The sequence below is a fragment of the Dreissena polymorpha genome, chromosome 12 (assembly GCF_020536995.1).
Source record: "Dreissena polymorpha isolate Duluth1 chromosome 12, UMN_Dpol_1.0, whole genome shotgun sequence".
Classification (NCBI taxonomy): domain Eukaryota; kingdom Metazoa; phylum Mollusca; class Bivalvia; order Myida; family Dreissenidae; genus Dreissena; species Dreissena polymorpha.
The window spans coordinates 67,435,108-67,456,613 of NC_068366.1; the positions used below are offsets into that span (position 1 = coordinate 67,435,108).

General features: G+C 33.8%; 2 protein-coding genes across 3 annotated transcripts in view; one reads left to right on the forward strand and one right to left on the reverse strand.

Annotated features, from left to right (window-relative positions):
• LOC127854273 (T-complex protein 1 subunit beta-like) overlaps positions 1–21,506 on the forward strand; it is a 461,928-nt gene that overhangs the window by 13,478 nt on the left and 426,944 nt on the right. The gene's annotated exons all lie outside the window — the stretch shown is intronic.
• LOC127854265 (uncharacterized) overlaps positions 1–21,506 on the reverse strand; it is a 463,099-nt gene that overhangs the window by 2,676 nt on the left and 438,917 nt on the right. Inside the window, exons 1-5 of one of the 2 annotated variants that reach the window (XM_052389333.1) lie at positions 3,392–4,096; positions 2,970–3,099; positions 2,658–2,837; positions 1,901–1,963; positions 481–664 (exon numbers count right to left, since the gene is read on the reverse strand). The exons of the other annotated variant lie outside the window; for it this stretch is intronic. Of the exons in view, the coding sequence (XP_052245293.1) occupies positions 481–664; positions 1,901–1,963; positions 2,658–2,837; positions 2,970–3,099; positions 3,392–3,652 (818 nt within the window). The 5' untranslated portion in view covers positions 3,653–4,096. Of the gene's footprint in view, positions 1–480; positions 665–1,900; positions 1,964–2,657; positions 2,838–2,969; positions 3,100–3,391; positions 4,097–21,506 lie in introns of those variants that run through there. 2 annotated transcript variants of the gene reach the window in all.

Genomic DNA, 21,506 nt, shown 5'->3' on the forward strand with positions numbered 1-21,506 from the left:
GTAGGTTAAATGTCTTCGCCTTAGACACAACGTTTTGGACCCTTGTTTGTTGGATCAATATTTGTTCTTGTCTGTAAGTGGTAATTTCAGTATGAATAAGTTATTTTGAGTACTTCACTTGGTTAAGTTTAACTAATGACAGGTAATTATTATTCCAACTTTAATATTTTCTACCTTAATATTTCAGAAAAAAAATTTAAGTTTCATTTTTTTTTCTAAAACGAGCGCTGTACAAATTCCGTTTTTCCCGTCATCTAGAATGCATTGCATTTCCACCGTATAAACTTTGATTTGATTAAACTAGTTTACAGTACGGACATTTATTTACTCTTCGTTATGGTCGTTCTATATGTTTATACATAGAGTTCTGTGTCAGGTAAATATTGACGAGCTACAGCACTGTTCAAAGAAAATGAATATTTAAGTAAGGTTCTTAAGTAAATTACACATTTCACTCAATTTGTTCGTTATAAATATAACCTCTTTTCAATCAGGTAAGCGCTGATCGGGCACTCTGCGGCCCCAGGTAGATCATTGCGACCCGGCACGAACAGTTTTAGTCCACGCTTGCCCTCCAGTTCATTGATCAGCTCCTTGACGAAAGCAAAATCCTCATCAGTAAAGCACACGAAGGCGTCGTAAAAGGTCTTCGAATTGTTTTCAACTGGGAAATAAAACAAGTGTTTTGCGTTCGGAAATAGTAAAGTAGATATCTCAATAAAATTTAGTTAGTTTGCGAACCTGACTTAAAACTGATGAATATGCTTACTAAACAACCTGTAAATTGAAAAACAGAAATCCATCAAAATCCTAACGCGTTTATTACTTTAACGCCATGAATAACAACCATTTTTGCATTTGTGTTTAGTTTGATGATTTTGCTGGATTAGATTTTTGCCGTTTTCATCAGTATTCTGTCATATCACTGCGGCATGTTTACATTATCCCACTTTTTCTGGATAAGCTACTTTTCCTCTACTAGTAACTGTGTACATGCCAGTAATTGACGAAGCTCTGCCAATTTTGAATGAAATGTAAGGACGAATTGTTTCAGAAAATATTGTATTACCTATCCGCGCACAATGGATGCTAGGGAAAGGGGATTCTCAAATCTGCAGTCGAGCACTTTACAAACTGAGATAATTGGATATGTTTTTGTTATGTTTACACGGTACTTCAATGTTCGAATATCTATACATATTATCGGTATTGACTATATGTTACAGAAGCCTTATCGTAGAATTATAGCGAATTATCATTTAAACTAGAATAAAAAACAACAAAACACTTAAAATTGTACAAACCTAGCGAATGTTATATTAGTGTATTTGGATATTTTATTGAGCTCATAATTACGGACTAGAAAATACGACAATTGAAAACCTCAATGTCATCATAAGGAATTAAACTCTCGTAAGCACCCGATAGTCTTGTTATTATAGAGAAGTTAAGGTAGGTGTTGAACTCAGTTTATTTAGCGAGCGACAGAAAACCTGTTCACAGCACCACCAGGCTTTCGAGCGTGCAAACTTATATATGTTCGACACATACATAGTATTATATTAATCACATGAATATTTCAGCTTTTATTTTGAAACTAAACAAAAGAAATGTGACAGACAACGACACTTCATTACGTCAAGAAAAACAAAAACAAAGCAAAATTACTTTGTTGCAGCCTTGATCTGGAAATGATAAAATAATTTTAAGTTAAGTTGCGGGGGTGTATTTCGACAATGGGTGGCTGATAATAGGATGACAAGCAAAAGACCGATAACCTATTTACTTTCATAAACTAGGTGTTAACAAAACACTTCTATTGAAAAATGTTTAAACGTCATAAACAAGATTGTCGTAACCGATAATGGAACAAAGGAGAGGGGTCAAAAGATTGTATTACCATCGTCCTTTGTACTGAACTTGGTTTCATCGACATTCATTTCGTCGTACCAGTCGAACTGTTCTGCAATTCAAATGCGTAAGCTACATGTAAAATCGCTATGTATGAAATAGTTACTAAATATACTTCGGGCGTAGAGTCAATGATAGATCACATTTTATCATTTTTGGCCTCAGACAAAAGCTCATGTACCAATCGATGTTTAAATCGGACATAAGCTGAGCTGTTAAAGCTATCAAACGTTTACGTCATTGACCATTATCTTCATTCTTAATGTATTCCTTTGATTATTTCACAAACGCTTTGCAATTTGTGCTTAAAACAAAATGAAATTCATTGTTTATGTATCTCATTACATGTTAACGAATACAGAAACACACGGATAACACTAATGACAAACTTTTATAACTCAAAATCTCAAAAACTTAAACCTCAACAGTCAGCATTATTTAATATGACGAGGGAGCTTATGTCAAGGTGAGTTTTTGAAAGCAGTTTAAAAAACCTAGGTGAGCTTTTGTTAAGGGCTAAAAATAAACGGATGAGCTCTTGTCCGAGATAGTTATATTGCGGATGACATAATGCCCCCCCCCCATCAAATTTGACGCGTGAGCGTATGTCTGGGTAAAATTTTCTTCTACATATTGAACATAAATGCATTTTTTTAAATAATAAAAAAGCAAACAGTCAATAGGAAATGCCTTCGAAAAAAGAATAAATGAATTCTTTTTTATGGTTTGTGCACGTTGATTCTTACCGTCTTCATGTCCGCCATCAGCACCGAACTTTGTCGGTTGTGAAAGGTTTGCACCTAATTTCGTCGGTAGCTTCAGATCTACACTGGACTTCGTCCGTTGCGACAGGTCTACACCTGACATATTCGGTCTTGGTAGGTCTTCGTGTGGAATTTGCTGCCCATAAACGTTACAGTCGTTCACTGAATTATGAGATTGGAACATTTGAACAAAGGACAATTAACGTCTATATCTTTGGCTTAATTGATATAGGGCCTCAATTCAAAAAAAGCATTGAACCATGCATAAGTCTTAGATGAACTATGCTCACTTACAAACTGTGTTTCTGCAGTCTTGGATGACGTCATAGCGTTCTAGAAGCATTAGGAACTTCCAAAGATTTCCGACCGTGGCATTGCTTTTGTTCCAAAGCTCGAGAAATTTCAGCGTTGGGCTCTGCGATTTCTGTTTAAGGAGCATCAATGTTAAATATTATCATATTCAAACTGTAATTCGAAACGATACATATTACATATATAAGCAAATAACCGGCATTTAGTAATTTATGTGACACGACACCCTTCCATAAAGCTCCTATGCCGCTCAATACTAGTAACATACGAGAAGGACGTGTTCCCGTCTTTATGTTATATAAAAAGCCACGCTATTTACTGGGAAAGCATGCGGTATAAATAATGAAACCGAAATCAAAAAAAGTGAGAATGATAAACAATTTGAATGTATTTTTTTTAAATACCTTTAACCGTGCAAGATCTTGGCTGCTCATTCCAGCAAGCTCGGCTAGTCCGAATATATCACTGAACGTGTCACAAGGTTCGGAGTCTATTTCGACAACCAACGGCTCACCCTCGGAGTCCAAGAAACTCGCCAGCTTCTTCCGCGATGGTGTTTGAAGTGCCAGTATTGGCAGACAACGGTACTCTTCCGGCAGTGTTAGTTCGTCATCGTCATTTTCATCACGGTCTCTCGCCCTACTCACGTGCGAAGGATACTCCATATTGTATGGTTGTTTCTTGTAACGGCGATGTGGACGCTTTTTAAGACAGGTGTGGAACAGTTAAGCAAACCCAATTACATAGCTTCGCGTCGCGTGTAATCTTCTGTTTTATTTCAATGTGCTTTGTTTAGTTGCCTGTACGACAATATTCGCTTATCAAAATAGCGAATGGACATTCCCACGTTGTGAAAATTAATCCTGAGTGGCGTTTACTGCGGGTCTTAACACGTTTTGTCTTTTTACAATTAAACATCCTGTTTAATTTAACATTAAATCGATATCGATCTGTTGGGGAAACACTGAAAAAATTCCCCTGCAAATTTTGGCTGTTCACGCAACCAAATACACGTATAAAAGATTTTGAAATACGGCCTTATCGATAGGGATCACCTAACTAAAATCGATTTCTGGTCGCGTTAACTGCTCTGTTATCGACTTTGGTGATGTGTCAAAATAGATTAACAATAAATTATGGCGTTTTAAAGGCAATTCATAAATATTATAAAAAGCCTTTGCGGTAAAGCGTAAGTGTAAAGTAACATTCATTATAGCGTATCAAAAGAAGTCTATAATGGGCATATAAGCGTGATATTTAAGATGGAGTTTATAATTGCACAATAAGGATACTCTCGTTAACGCAAGTAGTATCAGCATATTAACTGAACTTATAAACCGGTCATTAGTTGAGTTTTGTTTAAATATAAGATATCCAAAGTCAACGCAATACTGAACTTATAGCATGTAGAGTTCGTAAATGGGACGCGGGGTCAATTTCTTTTTATACTCTTAAAAACGTATCATTTAAACGCCATAAGCGTGGCTTGTTTGACGGTGGGAGTTTATTTTAGAGGGCGGCGCCTAGGAGAGTGATGTCCGCACTTTAACTAAAATTGCTTAAGTAAGATCAACATGAAATTTTTTGGTAATATTTGTTGGCAAATAATATAGACATATTATGTTCTTAAAGGGGTCTTTTCACGTTTTGGTAAATTGACACAATTAAAAAAAGTTGTTTCAGATTCGCACATTTTCGTTTTAGTTATGATATTTGTAAGGAAACAGTGATACTGAACATTTACGATGCTAAAAAATAGCCAATATACGCAACTTTCGACGATTTAAAAACCTGAAAGTTATAAAGCGTTGCAACGCGAAACGATTGACTAATTTGGAGAGTTCCGTTGTTGTCGTTATATTTTGCGAAACTACGAGGATTGCTTATATAAAGTATTAAATACTTTATTCATTGCGTGCGCGCGAATGGCCGAGTGGTCTAAATGGTTTATACTTTTACTCCAGGACTCCAGGTGTCAGTGGTTCGAGCCCACTTGAGGGTTACTTTTTTATTTTTTAAATTGTATTCTCGATTATTTACTGGAGCTTTTTATTTCCAATGCTTACAATTTTCAATGTAAAGCATTTATTGACAAACTTCAAAATATGCAAAAACCTGTGAAAAGGCCACTTTAAACCAGCCAGATGGCCTGTAGCTTTTCTGAAAACTGGCTCTTGAATAATTTTTAGGCAAAACTCATATTTTCTGCATTTTCATTTAATTATTTATAATCAGATATCGTGTCTCGACCAAGTTCGATTAACAGACAGTTTGTCCGAAGCACATCTGAACTATTGCCCTTGTATTATAAATAAGGCAGAAATTTACCCTTTTCCTCAATCTACCTCAAATAATTGACATCGGATCATAATGAAACTTTGAGATAATAGTTTAGATCTGATCGCGATGAAATTTGCTGATAATCTTTGTGGGCATAATACACCAGCCAATAATAATAATCAGCCACATAGCTTGCAGTATTTCGGAAGAATGGCCATTGAATTATAAATAATGTGTTGGATTATATTGCCCGACCTATTACTAAGATATATATAGAGAGAGAATAACAGGTTACTGCCTGATCGTTTTGTAATATACTAGGCAAAATATATAAAATATATAAAATATATCAGGCAACATTATATCAGGCAGAAATCAACGCGGTGGTATGATAAAAGTGTATTTTTATCAAAATTATTTTATTCGCAGATGAATTTACAACAAGAAAACACATCCTTCACATATCGATGTGTTCAATACCTTAAAACGGGCGTAGTTTGTGACATTTTTGCACTCTTGTAATTCAACATAATTACACACGTCTAGCCATCCTTAGAAAGTGCGTGTCAACAATGGAATTTAAACAATCAGGCATCAGCAAGGTTGATAACACATTGTTCGACCAACACTACTTGGATTATAATTTTTATTAGAAAAACAATCCCTGATAACAACATCTATGTTGACTTGAGTTCAGAATTGGATCAATATATTTGACTTCAAACATCCTTCGTCTCGGGTATTTGTTGAACATTAATATCTATTTGTTTAAACTATAAATATAAGTCATATTCTAAATTTGTCATTGACATGCCAGATTATCGTATAACACAAATGTGTCAATTTCTTGCTTGTGTTCAATTTTAATCTCATTCGTTTCATTTCAAGAACAATAGTGGAAAATACATCCGACACTGGTCTCCAAACTCTACTTATGTCGAAATTAAACGAACCAAAATACATCCGACACTTGTCTCCAAACTCTACTTATGTCGAAATCAAACGAACCAAACTACCCAAGATAGCGTGCTCACATTCTTGTTCATATGTTTGTAATGATCAATGACTGTAGTAGAAATATTTATAAAGTTAAGCACGACACAAATGAACGAGCGCATGTACGAAAGGACTGACAAGAACAAATGTTTATGCCACTTCATTTAAAATTGGTTTCATATCTAAAATAACATTGCTGTGGAAAAACTGATAATGATATGATGATCGTTGCTATATGTTCATGGTGTTTATGTTATATGTATGTGATATGTATATGTATATTTTTGCTTGCCAGATTAATGTATCGATTTACTAACTTATAGCATGTAAAGTAATTTAATAATATTTATTATGTACAGATACCCCTAATTGAGTGCATTGTTTTGCGCCCTAGTCTTTACAGTGTATAAACGAATACTTATACTTCTTAGTCAATTTAGCATTAATAAATATATTATATTGGTGGTGAACATCTAAACAAACAGTAATGAATCAGTGTACATGAACATGCTTTGTGAAAAGCACGTAATAAAAAACAAATGTTGAATTGAAAAAGAACGCATAATAATACAGAGCGTTATTATGTGCAATTGACTACAAAATATAAGTATTCGTTAAGTTAGAATTCTTATGCACTTGAGTTTATTCAGCGGGGTTGAGAACATTTACATGTGCAGTTTTGCAAAAATATCGGGCGGTATATGGTTCCACCATTCACAGTGATTTGTTTTTGTTAAATAATGATTGAGATATTTGCAATTAAATTATTAGCCATTGTGTCAAAGAAATATATTGTTAAAGAAGTTTCCTTTATTGTGTGCGAGAAGACAATTACCCTATCATCTTTTAAAGCCTTTTTCTTTTAAAAAGTCATTGCATTCAATTTTATTTCAATTTCATTTGTAACGGATACTTGATTTGAAACAACGTTTAATATTCAGGAAGTAATAGTTCTTTTGTTGTTATTTACGAGTTTGTTTAACAACGCATAATTTCCAAAAACGGAAATATATAAATGAATTAAAATAACTTTTTTTTGCGAAACACGATACGTTCAAGTTATTTTTGTAAAAATGTCCATATGCATAACCGAAGCTGTGACGCTTGCAATAAGATAAGTGTTTCGTAACTAAACTACGTATCTGAATGTTAAAGGGAGCTTTTCACGTTTTGGTTAATTGACAAAATTGAGTAAAACTGTTTCAGAATTGCAACTTTTCGTTGTAGTTGTGATATTTGCGAGGAAACAGTTACGCTGATGGACGTAAAGGATGCCTTTCATTTGTCTTACATTATTTAACGTTTCGAACATTGCATTGTTTCATTCCATATGAAAATACAAAACAAGCCAAGGTGTCTTGTTGTTCAACTATTTAATTACTCTGTCGGCATTTTAGCATATGTCATTTTGGTTTAAATGCGTTCTAATACTGATTAGATTAATAAAGAAAAAATCTTATGTTTATATATATATATATATATATATATATATATATATATATATATATATATATATATAGAGAGAGAGAGAGAGAGAGAGAGAGAGAGAGAGAGAGAGAGAGATATCTGTATACACACGTGAAGTATATTTCTCGAAATAATTTAAATTGTTGGGAAAGGAGTTCAATATATGCTTTCATTGATGTATATTTGTACTATTTTTCTCTCATATATTGTGTGTTTAAAATCAAAATATATATACCATGGTAAAGGAGTACAATCAAATGATACATATCCAAAGTACAAACTCTTATCTTTCCAACAATCTTAATTAAAAAATATGCTTATACCATGCAGACACGTAAATAAATAATTTTCAATAGGTTTCTGACCCACCAGTGTGCGGATTGTGAAAAAGATATATAGTTTTATTATATGCATATACTATGATAGTATGTGGGAAAGGTTAGATCAACACACAGGTTGTTCATACAATATCGATACAAAATAAAGTGTTTACTTTATTGCTATATAACAACACTACGCACTCATAATATATTCATATCTACTGGTCGGTGTGTTAAAGTATGTAATATGGGTAATATGGTAACACACTTTAGTATTCAAACACGTTTTAACATTTATTATATTTCCCTTACCTTCATCAATGTACATACCAATACGTATTAAGAATTATTTATGCAACATCATGTTGTGTGATTTCGTTTACGCATGTGCAAAATTACTTTGCAATATGGAATTTAAAAGCACAAATAACAGTCCCGAATGATTCTTTTTACATATGGTATGAGTTTTAAGGTATATTGACAAATCTAGTTATAAAGTCAACAACGTTAATATAAATGAATTTATTTTTAGAAGAAAAATACAAATCTTTGTTGCGGTGTATCTTTTATAATTTCTTTTCATGCAACTACTGTTTATGTCTGTGCATGCATGTGTACATGTGTTTTAAGTTGTATTTGTATGCGTTTCTATATGTACTTTATTGTGTTTTGCTCCTTATATATTGTCTGTTAATGTAGAAAGAGAGTTATTTTGTTCAATGCTACTGAAATGCAATACAACAACACTATTAACACATATTACAAAGTTTTTGGCGGTATGTCTGTCTAAGAAACATTGTTTTTTTTATAAAAAAATTTACAATGATGCTTATTTTTTGTTCGAGAACATTGCATCTACGCCCTCTCAAAACAGTTTTTATTTATATTTTCCTTTAATTATAACTAATGTAAATACGTGCGTTTTTGTTAAACAATGTGTAAAATGTATCTTATATGAATTTTTTTAACGTTTAACCGCTATTTTGAGCACATATCGAATAACCTTGACACTTCACCATTTTTGCTACATACATAAAGCAAAACTTTATTATTTACATTTCTTTCAAAAATGCATACTGGTCTACACATCATTCATTTACTTCATTTAAGAAAGCATATTCAAAACTAAAAATTGGAATATTGTATCGCGCAAACAATGATAAATATAATAAAAAAGAGTCCTATCATTTCACAGGAAAACATGACAAGTCTAAATATGTGCACCTTTAATGGTAAGGGTCTTAATTGCAAAACTAAACGTGAACACGTTGTAACTTTTTATAATGGCTGCCCTCGACACACAACTTGATAATACATTGTTAAAAATTACTGTAACACCGTTTAAAACACGCTAGAGTCGACAGGCGATATTATTACCGCGATATTAGAACACTACAAACATCGCGTGTCGCTTCGTGTATCGCGCAAAATATCGATTATCGCTTCGTGTGTCGTGTGTCGCGGTCTGAAATTAGACCGCAATACACGAGATTCGGATAATATGGGCGATATTTAAAAAATAAAATAACGTGTGTCGCGCAAAAAATCGTGTGTCGCTTCGTGTTTCGTGTGTCGCTCTTTGAACGCGAGACAAGCTATTTTGGGCGATACACGATGCGACACACGCTATTTTGCGCGATACACGAAGCGACACGCGATATTTTCCACGATATATCGCCTTTTGGGCTACCTAGACAAGGGCAATATTTCGTAGTACATTCTCGCGCGTCGCTTCGTGTATCGCACAAAATATCGTGTGTCGCTTCGTGTGTTGCGCAAAATATCGTGTATCGCTTCGTTTGTCGTGTGTCGCCATTGATAAAAGAATGGCGAGATTATAGATGGCACTATCCGGACTCCGTACCAAAGTGCCAACAGTTAAGGAGTAGGTATTTTGATTAATAGATAAAGTGAAATCCATATTATCGAACATAATGAAATTATAGTGGGAATACTTCAGGTGTTAAAACTATTGGTCCGCAATAACGCAATACCTATTATAAACATTTATGCACCGAATAATGACGACATTGCGTGATTTAATATACTTAAAAAACTATTGCTGACCTAGATGAATTCTTGCCGATAGTTGGTGGTGACTTCAATACCGTACACAAATTTATAAAAGACAAATTGACTGGTAGAAATGTTACCAATACAATGTGTTCTTATAATATTAATGATATAAAAGAAATACACAATTTAGTTGATATTTACAGAAATTTTAACCCAAATGCAAAATAATATATATTGTCTTACTCAGCATTATTTTGATAGGATGACAAGGGGTCCATGTTATTTTAATCTATGTAGTTAACTTCTATTTGAGCAAGTTTATAAATCTTTTTTTTAAAATTCAATAAAAGAGGTAATTGATTTTAGTAAAAAACAATACCTAATATTTTATGGGAATAAATAAAGGATAGGATTATGGATGAGAGCATAAAATACTTAATATATACAAAGAAACTAAGTATTAAAAAGGAATCAGAAATAGAAGCAAAATTACATGATATTGAATAACAATTAAAAAATAACCCTAATGACGTAATATTACTACAAACATATCAAACAGAAAAGGATAATTTTTAATGCTATAAATAAGGAGAAAATCAAAGACATTTTAATCAGGGCAAAAGCAGAGTGGGTTGAGGGAGCCGAGAAAATACTAAATGTCTCTAATTTAGAATCAAAAAGATCGAAACAAAAAGTACCTAAACAGCTTAAAATTTATGATGAAACAGAACATGATTATTAACAATTTTTGGAACACGTTAAGCAATATTTCGACTTACTTTATAAAATAGACGTAACTCTGGATCAAGAAAACAGTGACCCATTCTCTCAAAATCTTGCGAAATTACGAAGATAGAGAACAATACCCAGACCTTTTATCCGAAAACGAATGCTTCCAGGCATTAACAGACATGAAAAATAACAACAGCCCAGGCTCAGATGGACTAACAACAGAATTGTATAAACTCTTTTGAACTGACATAAAACAATACTTAATCAGCTCGATACATTATTCTTTTGAAACCTGACATTTAACTGAACTTCAATTGCAGGGGCTTATTTCACGTTTACCCAAAACATAAAGATATTCTATCTATCAATAATTGGCGACCAGTCTCTTTGTTAAACGTTGACTATAAAATTGCAAGTAAATCTATAGCTAACCGAATTAAATCTTATTTTCAAAATCTTATTTACACACTGCAAACAGGATTCATAAAAGGGAGATATATTGGAGAAAACATTTTTTTTTCAATGAAGTAATTGATAAAGTGTACGATTTAAGTGAAACAGGATTTATATTTTTCTCCGATTTTCTAACAGTTTTTACAACTTAGACAATAATTTTATGTGTTAGTGTTAAGATAGCATGGGCTTCAGCCAGCCTCTAATACAGTTAGTGAAACAGTTTATAGTTATGCAAAATCTTCTGTAATTAATAATGGGTATTTTTCTGAATTCTTGGAAATCAAAAAGGGAGTATGGGTAGGTTGTCCCCTCTCGCCCTATCTTTTTATCATATGCATTGCATTACTAGCTTACTATATAAGACATAATTCAAATATAGAAAGAATTCACATAGGCAACATCGAACTCAAACAAACACTTTTTGCATTTGATGCTTGTTTTCTTCTTGACGCCAGTCAAAGGTCATTTGAATTTTTAATTATTACTACTGATTATCCACTATATCCGGTTTAAAATTGAATAACAATAAATGCTCTGTAGAGAAATTAATTGCACTTATAAACAGAAATGTAAAATTTGTCCACATAAAAAATTGATTGGGACGCAACTACACTTGGAAAACAATATACAACAATACTAACGGCTGAACACAATATATGTAATAAAATTCAAGAATTTGCATTACCAAAACTAGTATACCCATTTACAGTTTTAGAAAGACCAGATAATAGCAAAATGAAAACTTTAAAAACACATATTTTCAAATTTTAATGGAATGACGATCCCGACGGGATAAAACGTGATCAAATTATACAAGAATATAAAAATGGCGGTTTAAAAATGATTGATATAGACATCAAATCTGACGATATAAATACAATATAAACACGTTAAACAAACGATCAATTTTTTCTTACGGACATATTAAAGGTCTGGAAATAGGTTAACGCACAAAAAACATCACACAAATCGGAAAGGAAATAATTTGGAATAATTCATTTACAAAACATTCACACGGTTTATTTTTCTACAAAGTATGGCATTTTAAAAGAGTCAAACATGTAGCACACATATACGACTATGGAACAAGGCAATTTTATAGTTTTGAGCAATTACAAAACTTGCAAAGATTAAATACCAGAGATTTCCTGAAATACTTAAATCTAGAATGGAAATAAAAGCTGAAATCTGAAAACAAACGTTGTCAACCGTCAGAATATTCACTCTAATAAATTTCAGAGTCAACTAAAATCTGCAAATTAGTAAAACTCGCACTGACAAAGCAAATAAATCCAATTAAGGCAATTGCAAAATGGGAACTATTTTTTAAATAAAGAAATATAAACGATTGTTTATTCAATTTCTTAGAGTGACACATGATACGAAGCTAAGTACGCTCTTGTATAAACGGTGTTAATGTGTTAATCGAACGAACAGCGAATTTGCCGTTTATATCAAAATTTTGACTATGAACATATAAGCGTCTGTAACGTTTCAGAAGGTCATTCACACATGTCACATATTGTTAATTTTATCATATTAATTGATTCTGTTTATAATTTTAGAAATAAGTACCAGAACAGTAATCCCAATATTAGTCATTTTAATGAATAGGCTGAAAATTGAGGAGATAATTGCTTTATCAAATACAAAAAACAAAACAATTTGGAATAGTTTTTTAAGATAATTCATTAAAAATTGTAGTCTGAATATGCATTTTTATGCTTCGATCTATTTGTCGAATTGTATTACTAGTAATTTATTATTTTGCTACAGCCTCATGTAAGACTCTCTAAAAAAGATACGTATCGCCAGCAGCATTCTTCTTTTAACATTCCAACTGTTGTGTGGTATTTTAGATGCGCATTATATAAATGCGGTTTTGCATGTTGTACCATAATCTGTTTAAGTAAAGTTTCTCATTTCTGCACCAGAATCGTTTGAGTAAGTGATACGCCTTTTAATTTGTTGTCTTCGTTCTCCTGATTTTGTTGTATGTAAGTCCTGGTATTTTGTGGCTGAATTTTAGGTGGTGATCAATTTAGGAAGAGGCTGAACATTTTAATTTCTTTCATCCTCTTTGGGTGTTTGTTTGTTTGCTTCTGTAGCTCGCTTGGTCTTTTGGTATTTTCTTGTGATATAGGAGCGGCTTATCCATTACGAGGCATAACATTTCGAGAAGGCTTTATCTTTTTAGTGTTGTGTTTTTTCTTGTGCCGACTGGCCATTCAGTCTTCGGATTTTCAAGTGAATTAAAAACCGATCAATTCGGTATTTGCTGGTGAAATAGGAGCGGATAATATATTAGGGTCTTTGACCGGGAATGCGTTACCTCTTTTAGAGCTGTGTATTTCATTTTTCCGGATTGCAAGGATTGTTAAAGATGAAAACACAGTCGGTGCCTCGGTGTTTTTATTTACGTCGGCTTACCATTGATACGAACAATGTTCTTGTGGAATTGAAGCGCGTGATATAATAGGGTCTGCAGAAAGCTGAACATTTCGAGAAGGCATTACTTCTTTTGGGAGCTGTGTTTTCATCTCCGTAACCTCTTTTGGAGCTGTGTATTTCATTTTTGCCGGATTGCAAGTGAGTCCCTGCATGTTCTGCGGAAATTGAAGCCGGTGATCATTTCTGATCTGCTGGAGTCTAATAATTTTGAGAAGGCGTTATCTCTGTGGGAGCTGTGTTTTCATTTGCGCCGGCTGGCCATTGAATCTTGGGATTATGTAGAGGAGTTGGAAACGGATCCATTAGGATCGGCAGGAGGCTGAACATTTCGAGAAGTCGGTACCTCGGTGTTTTCATTTGCGTCGGCTGGCCATTGATACGTCGAATGTTCTTGTGGAATTGAAGCGCGTGAACTAATATGGACTGCAGAAGGCTGAACATTTTGAGAAGGCGTTACATATCTGGGTGCTGTGTTTTCATTTCCTTCGACTTGACGTTGCGTCCCGGTATTTTCTGCATGAGGCTTAACATTTTGGGAAGGCGTTACCTCTTTTGGAGCTGTGTTTTCTGCATGAGGCTGAACATTTTGGGGAGGCGTTACCTCTTTTGGAGCTGTGTTTTCTGCATGAGGCAGAAGATTTTGGGGAGGCGTTAACTCTTTTGGAACAGTGTTTTCTGCATGAGACTGAACAATTTGGGGAGGCGTTACCTCTTTTTGGGCTGTGCTTTCTGCATGAGGCTGAACATTTTGGGGAGGCATTACCTCTTTTGTAGCTGTGTTTTCTGCAAGAGGCTGAACATTTTGGGAAGGCGTTACCTCTTTTGGAGCTGTGTTTTCATCTGGTCCGGCTGGATACGGAAAAGTTAGATCTCCCATGCGAAAGAAACTTCCTATATACGTTGTTCGTGTGATCGGTGCATTGATGGATGACGTTAAGAGGACCCAGTGGATGTCATTCATGTCGTTAAAGTCGAGAGTATTACAATCATTAAGTGTATCAGGGACGACGGCACATCTTTCTCGGCAAACTGCAATCCATCGTTCACGCCTGTCGTCTGAAAAAAAAGGTTTTGCAAATAAAACCATTAGCAGTTGCAAACAAAAAGATTGAAGTATATTCATAGCCGATCTACGACAAAACTGGTATAAAAGACATAGGTGATTACGCTATTTTAAACAAACGTTCATTCCGTTTTCTGCGAATGCTGCGCATACATGAATTTTAAACAATGAAGTTAACAAAAGATGGATTACCATATAATTTATATAGAACATTATAAAATAACTACAACACTAAAATATATATTACAAAAACTATTTTAGTGACCAATATAGGCCTAAACTTATCTTCAATCATTAAGTAGTCGATATAGTATGATGAAGATTGTGCAGGGAAAACATGCTACTTGTAAACATAATACCGCTTTGGTTAAGAAATGCGTAAACTCCGTAAATGAAATTTTTAACATTTGTCTATCAATATCACAATGCGTCTAGCAACGTTTTCACCTGTCGTTAATGCTTGTGAAAATCGTTCTTGGAATCCGAAAAATCTGCTTTGAAGAAATGACCTTGAAATTACTATTATCACTCTTCGGCAACTGAAAAAGAAAAACATGAGAAACATAACGAAAGAGATAGATGAAGATGCGTCAAACCAAGAAAAACGTGATTTCTCTTCTTTTTGCAACTCAAAAGTCTATATCCCCATTTCAAAAATATTCATATGAATGACTCATGAATCGGATAAAACATAACAAACCGAATTTTCATTCGAAAAACAATAGAAGTAGAAGATAAAACACTTCAAATATTTATTTTTACAATTATTATGCGATTCTCATTGTTCACATAACAATCAAAATATCTTCTTATACTTCTAAAAAGGTCAAATTGATTACTTGCTTAAGTTTTTTTACCAAAGTCAATTTGAAGAAATTGTGACGAAGTAAATTTTAATAAAATATATATCTTCTGTAACATTGAAATGATTGCAAATCACCTAATTAATGCACACGTAAGAGCATTCGCATGGCTTACTAGAGGTCACATCTGCGAGTGCCATACTAGCTGCACACGTATCTGCTACCGGACACATCTGTATTTTTCCATTCGTTTTACGGTTCAAGTGTGCGATATTCACCCTATATTTAAAGGTGTTTAATTCTTTCATTCCGAACGATTTGCAACGCCCGCCATTGAATAATTTGATGTTTCTATATGGCTACAATATACACTTTTAAACGGACTGTCACTTCACTTCAAATATGGAATAAAAAAGCGATTGATGTTCATTTATGGGGTGTCACCTTTAGAAAACAATATTTCAGTCGTTCACATATTCTTATCCGTATCGTACTGAATAGTGGATTTTAATGTGGGGTTTTACGTGATCATTCGCATATATCTGGTTATTCATAATTAAAATGTTCAAATGAGTAACTAATTATTGTATTTATTTGAAACCGAGGTACTTGAAATTGTGTTTGACTAAGTATTCATGAGTCAATGGTGGTTTTTATTCAAGTAATTATTTACTTTCGTTCACAATTGAATACTCTATTATGGTAAAGCACACATACGCCTTTGAAATTTCATAGCAGTGTGAATATATAGGCTGGGCGTAATGGTTATATATCGAACTGATGTGCAGATCTGTATAAGATCTTTATTCTGACACATATGATTGAGTGGAGTATAGCCATGCATATATCTGAAAGGACTACAATCTTTGATATGTACCCACCTTGCTTCAATTTCGCGAGCATTGCTGATGTGTTGGGATGCACCCGATAGACCATCGCGACCTGGGACGTAGAGTCGAAGTCCTCTTCTACCTTCTAGCTCCTCAATAAGGTCTTGTACGAACCGTTTGTCCTCCGGATCGTCTTGATTGTAGCACACGAAAGCGTCGTACGTAAAATGTATGCTCGGGTTATCATCTTCTAATCGGATAATAAGACAGATAGGTGTACAATTTAAGATACGCCCAATAACCGGCTCTTGCTAAGACAAACATAGTTTAGGAAATAATATAACTCTTATGCTTAATAAGTAGATGGTAAAACACGCGTGTATTTATGTCATAATTAACGCATAGCGAACATGTGCAAAAGTCAATAGGTCAATGCAATAAATGATCTTCTTTTATAAATCTGCTGCTCGAAACATCAATTTCAGGCCTATTCGTTGAATTGATATTCCCTGAAAATTAAAATGTAATAATTGATGGATACAGAACTTAAAAGGAAAGGTGTAAGTAAAGGTTGTCGTTTTAAATTTAGTTTTAACTCACGTTTGCCTGTGACGGGTTCGCAGCAGACAATAACATACATGTAGTATCGTTTGAATTAATCACATTGAAAGTATTGTGACAAAAGGAGGAATTGCTAGGTACACTAAATGTTTTTTTACAGATATAATTTCAGATTTATAGCCCGGAAAAGTTACAAGATACAAAATAGCAAAGGGCAATAACTCTAAAATAAGAAAAGTGAGGGTTGTGTTCTTAAGAATTTCATATCTATTTAGATGAATTTAGTAGACTCGCAGTTTTCACGCATTATTCAATCTTAATATAATCTCTGCACACAACTTTTTATAGAATGACATTTTGATACACTTTATAAAAATATATAACCTTTAAAAGCAGTTAATAAAGCTCCGCATTAAAAAATCAGAAATGGAGTACACTTTTTTAAGTAACAAAGGATGTTATTTAAAGCCCCATTACTACTTAAAATCCACGAAAATTTCGTACAATATTTCGTAAAATAAAGTTAAACAATTAAAAATCAGTGTTCCTTATGGCAATTGCCGAAATTTCAACGCCAAATGTGGTCTGGTACAATATATGTTTGTAGATACAAAATGCTCGTTTTTATTATTGTTTTGCATATTCCATTCCATTTTAATTTCCCGCAACAATATCTATTCATACGACACATGAATACTAACATGGTACCATTTTTGTGTTCGTGTGTCGTATGAATATATATATTCGCGGGAAATTAAAATTGAATTAATTGTGTCACAAATAAATAAAAACGAGCATTTTGTATCTACAAAAAATCTATGTAATCATACCACATCTAGCGTTGAAATTGTGGCTATTGCTATAAGGAACACTGATTGTTTAGGTGTTAACTTTATTTTACGAAATACTTATTTTTAGGGTTCAAAGCAGATGGTGAAACAACTTTTTTTGACATTATAACTTATGCACAGCACAAATGATCGTACTAACGCAGCTTAGAAATGGCATACCTGAAAGCGTAAATCGTGAATTAAGTTTGACACTCGTAAACTATCTGAACATGGCGATGTATTCAATATATTAAATGGGAACTTAACAGCGGAATATATTTCATGTTTGAAATCATGCGCATATGGGCACAATGTGGGCACGTATACTATCGACACGGAGCCCATATTACAACACTGTTAGGAAAACTGAATTTAAATGTTTTTATTTTGTATGCCAGTAAGAATACTCGTTTGTGAGAACTCAGTTTTTACAAGTTGTTGTGTTATCTCTCAATTTCAAATAACACTAAAGATGTATAATTTATGGCTGATATGGGACCCGCATTTGCCCCATGTACACTTCAGACAGCGCCAAAAATGAAGAAAACTAACGGTATTTTGTACAGTTTATATATATTCCTATATTTTATTCATTACGTTGATTTCTTTCCAAATCAGTCTGCATTGACAAAAAAATACTTGTATAATGAACCGTTAGTAGCATGTTTTATTTAACAATATCCACTTCAGTGTTACATTTGTATTGTATTTTCTACGCGATGTCCATGTTTTAGATTTGTGTCAATTTGTGGTACTATATGAAATGTGTTCCTGGACAATGTATACATGTGATGCACTCCGTAAATAGTAAACGTATTGGTTAAGGGTGAAAAAGAATGACAGTACATACATGAGATTAAAATGCCGGAATAATTCAAAACATTCACATGTAATACCATTTAAAAATCTCTTGCGAAATGATATAGATATCTTTATTTCTAATAATGAAAATTGGCTTTAAACATTAACGTTGTAATGTTGGTTCATACATCATGAATTCATTTGTATAGGTGCAATTACAGATTCCTTTGGATTTTCCAGTGATCAACGGTACTTACCTTCAAGTTCTAACACACCAGCGCCTTAAATAAAAAAAGAAACGTAATGATTTTCGCAACAGTGATTATTATGAAACACTAACTGTAGAATGTGATTTCAGTTTTGAGGATGATCATGTATGTGATTAAAATAACTAATTTACGGACACTGTAACCAAACGTGATATTTTAATTTGGTCAACCGATTATTTATTGATCGATATAATTATAATGTTTCTTAGCGTTGAATGCATCTTTAACACCGTATTGCATTTAAGATAAGATAACAGTCCAAACGATATAATTAATTTGAGTATGTATTGTAGCGTAACGAATATCTGGGGCATCATTATATAATAAATATAATCATCGAACTTTATTAACGCAATAACCCAAATTTCATACAATCTTCAAAAGGCAGTCACACCTAGACCATCATGTTATTGCCTTGGGTATACAATTTCAATAAGTGTCTGGCACTTCGGCTGTTTATTATACTTGATCAGTCCTTGTTTATTAAGGCATCTTATCAGCGTCAAAACATTGGTCAAGTCCATATGTATTCGTTATATATTCGTCATATTTACGTTTGCAATTGTAAAACACGTAATTTTACAAGGTCCGTCAGAATTTGCATACGTTTAATCGACTATTTCATTGTTTATATCTGTATTGTGTCTAAGGTAACTAGACAGTACTACGCAAACGGCCGGACATTGCGGTCACGCAATTAGTTATAGTCATTGGGTCGATAGGCCGCCGCATTTAGCTTGTTAGTCAGAATATTTTACGAACATTGGAAAACGTTATGTAAGAAATAAATCAAAAGAAATAAATCACTATAAAACAGTAATGGAGTTGTGCATGTTTATTATGTGTCAATGACTACGTGACCATGTAAGTACAGTTCTTTAATTTATTTATATTAGATAACAATTTCTTAACCTGGTTAAGTGTACAATTCTAAATCATTTCTTTATACAAACATGTCCGTTTCAATCTCCGCGAATGTTTCAAAACCATTACTTACTACAGGTTCTGTTAACCTGAATATTATACTGGCCCAAAATCGTAAATTACTGGGCAGTCAAACACAAAGGGTTCTGGTCTGATATGTTGGCCTGCAATAAGGCCTGAATTCAGGGCCTCCCAGTTGAATTAGCTTTGCTCGTGGGGTGACAGACAAATACAGAGACTGTCGTTCAATAGCATCTCGAATTTACGGGCTCATTATCTGTAATGTTTCAATGCAAAAGCTATGTCACTAAACTTTGATTCATACATTTTATACAGTTCTTACATCATCTCGAGATACATGATGTTCGTTTTCAAATAAAATGCGCACTATATTTACAAAAAAAAGCAGTAATATATTTTCAGTTTTGCGTCTTTTCTTTGTCGTAAATTTGTGACTAGATAGTCAGACATTTCATAATAGTCTGATAAAGTTTTATGGCAAATATACGAAACTATTAATTTAAGATTTTTTTAACATATATGATGCTCTGTCTTAGGAAAATTTTGATTTGAGTGTTAGTCGTTTGGGGTAAGAACGTGCGGGAACTACTCTCCATCAGCAAGATACTGCAATAATAACATTTGTATGTTTTCATTTATCTCAGTGTTCCGTGAATCTCTTATTTTTGCTCCGTAAGATTAAATTTTCTGGACCATGACATCAACAATCAACAAGAGTGCCAACTGTCACAAAATACGCCGTTTGAAGGTTTTGGAAAATTTGATAACTTTTTCATGACCCATATTTGAACTTGACCGAAATATCATCAGGGACACAACTTCTGCCCACATTTGGTAAAGATCGGATGGAAACTACTTCAATTATAGAGCGGACACCATGCTAAATGCTTGAAATGCACTAAGTGACCTCGTTACCTAGTTTTTGACCCGGAATGATCCGTATTTGAACTTGACCTAGATATCATTTAGACACAACTTCTGACAAAATTTGGTGAAGATCGGATGAAAATTACTTCAATTAGAGAGCGGCCACCGTGCTAAATCCTTAAAATGCACTAAGTAACCCGTGACCTTATTTTTGACCCGGCATGACCCATAATCGAGTTTGACCTAGCTATTATCTAGATACAAATTCTGACCAAGTTTTGTGAAGAGAGCGGACACCATGCTAAATCCTTGAAATGACACTAAGTGACCCAGTGACATAGTTTTTGACCCGGTATGATCCATTTTTGATCTTAACCTAGATATTATTAAGACACAATTTCTGACCAAATTTGGTGAAGATCGCATGAAAACTACTTCAATTAGAGAGAGGACAACATGCTAAATCCTTGAAATGCACTAAGTGACCCCATGTCCTTGTTTCTGACCAGGCATAAACCATATTCGACCTTGACCTAGATAATTGTATAGATATATATTCTGACCAAGATTGGTGATGTTGGATATAACTACTTCAATTAGAGAGCGGACTACATGCTAAATCCTTCAAATGCAAGTGGTCCTGTGACCTAGTTTTTGACCCGGCATGACCCATATTTTAACTTGACCTATATATTGTCTAGATACAACTCCTGACCAAGTTTGGTGAAGATCGGATTGAAACTATTTGAATAGAGAGCGGGCATTGTGGAACGCCTGCCGCCGCCACCCGTACGCCCGCCCGTACGCCACCCGTACGCCCGCCCGTCCACCC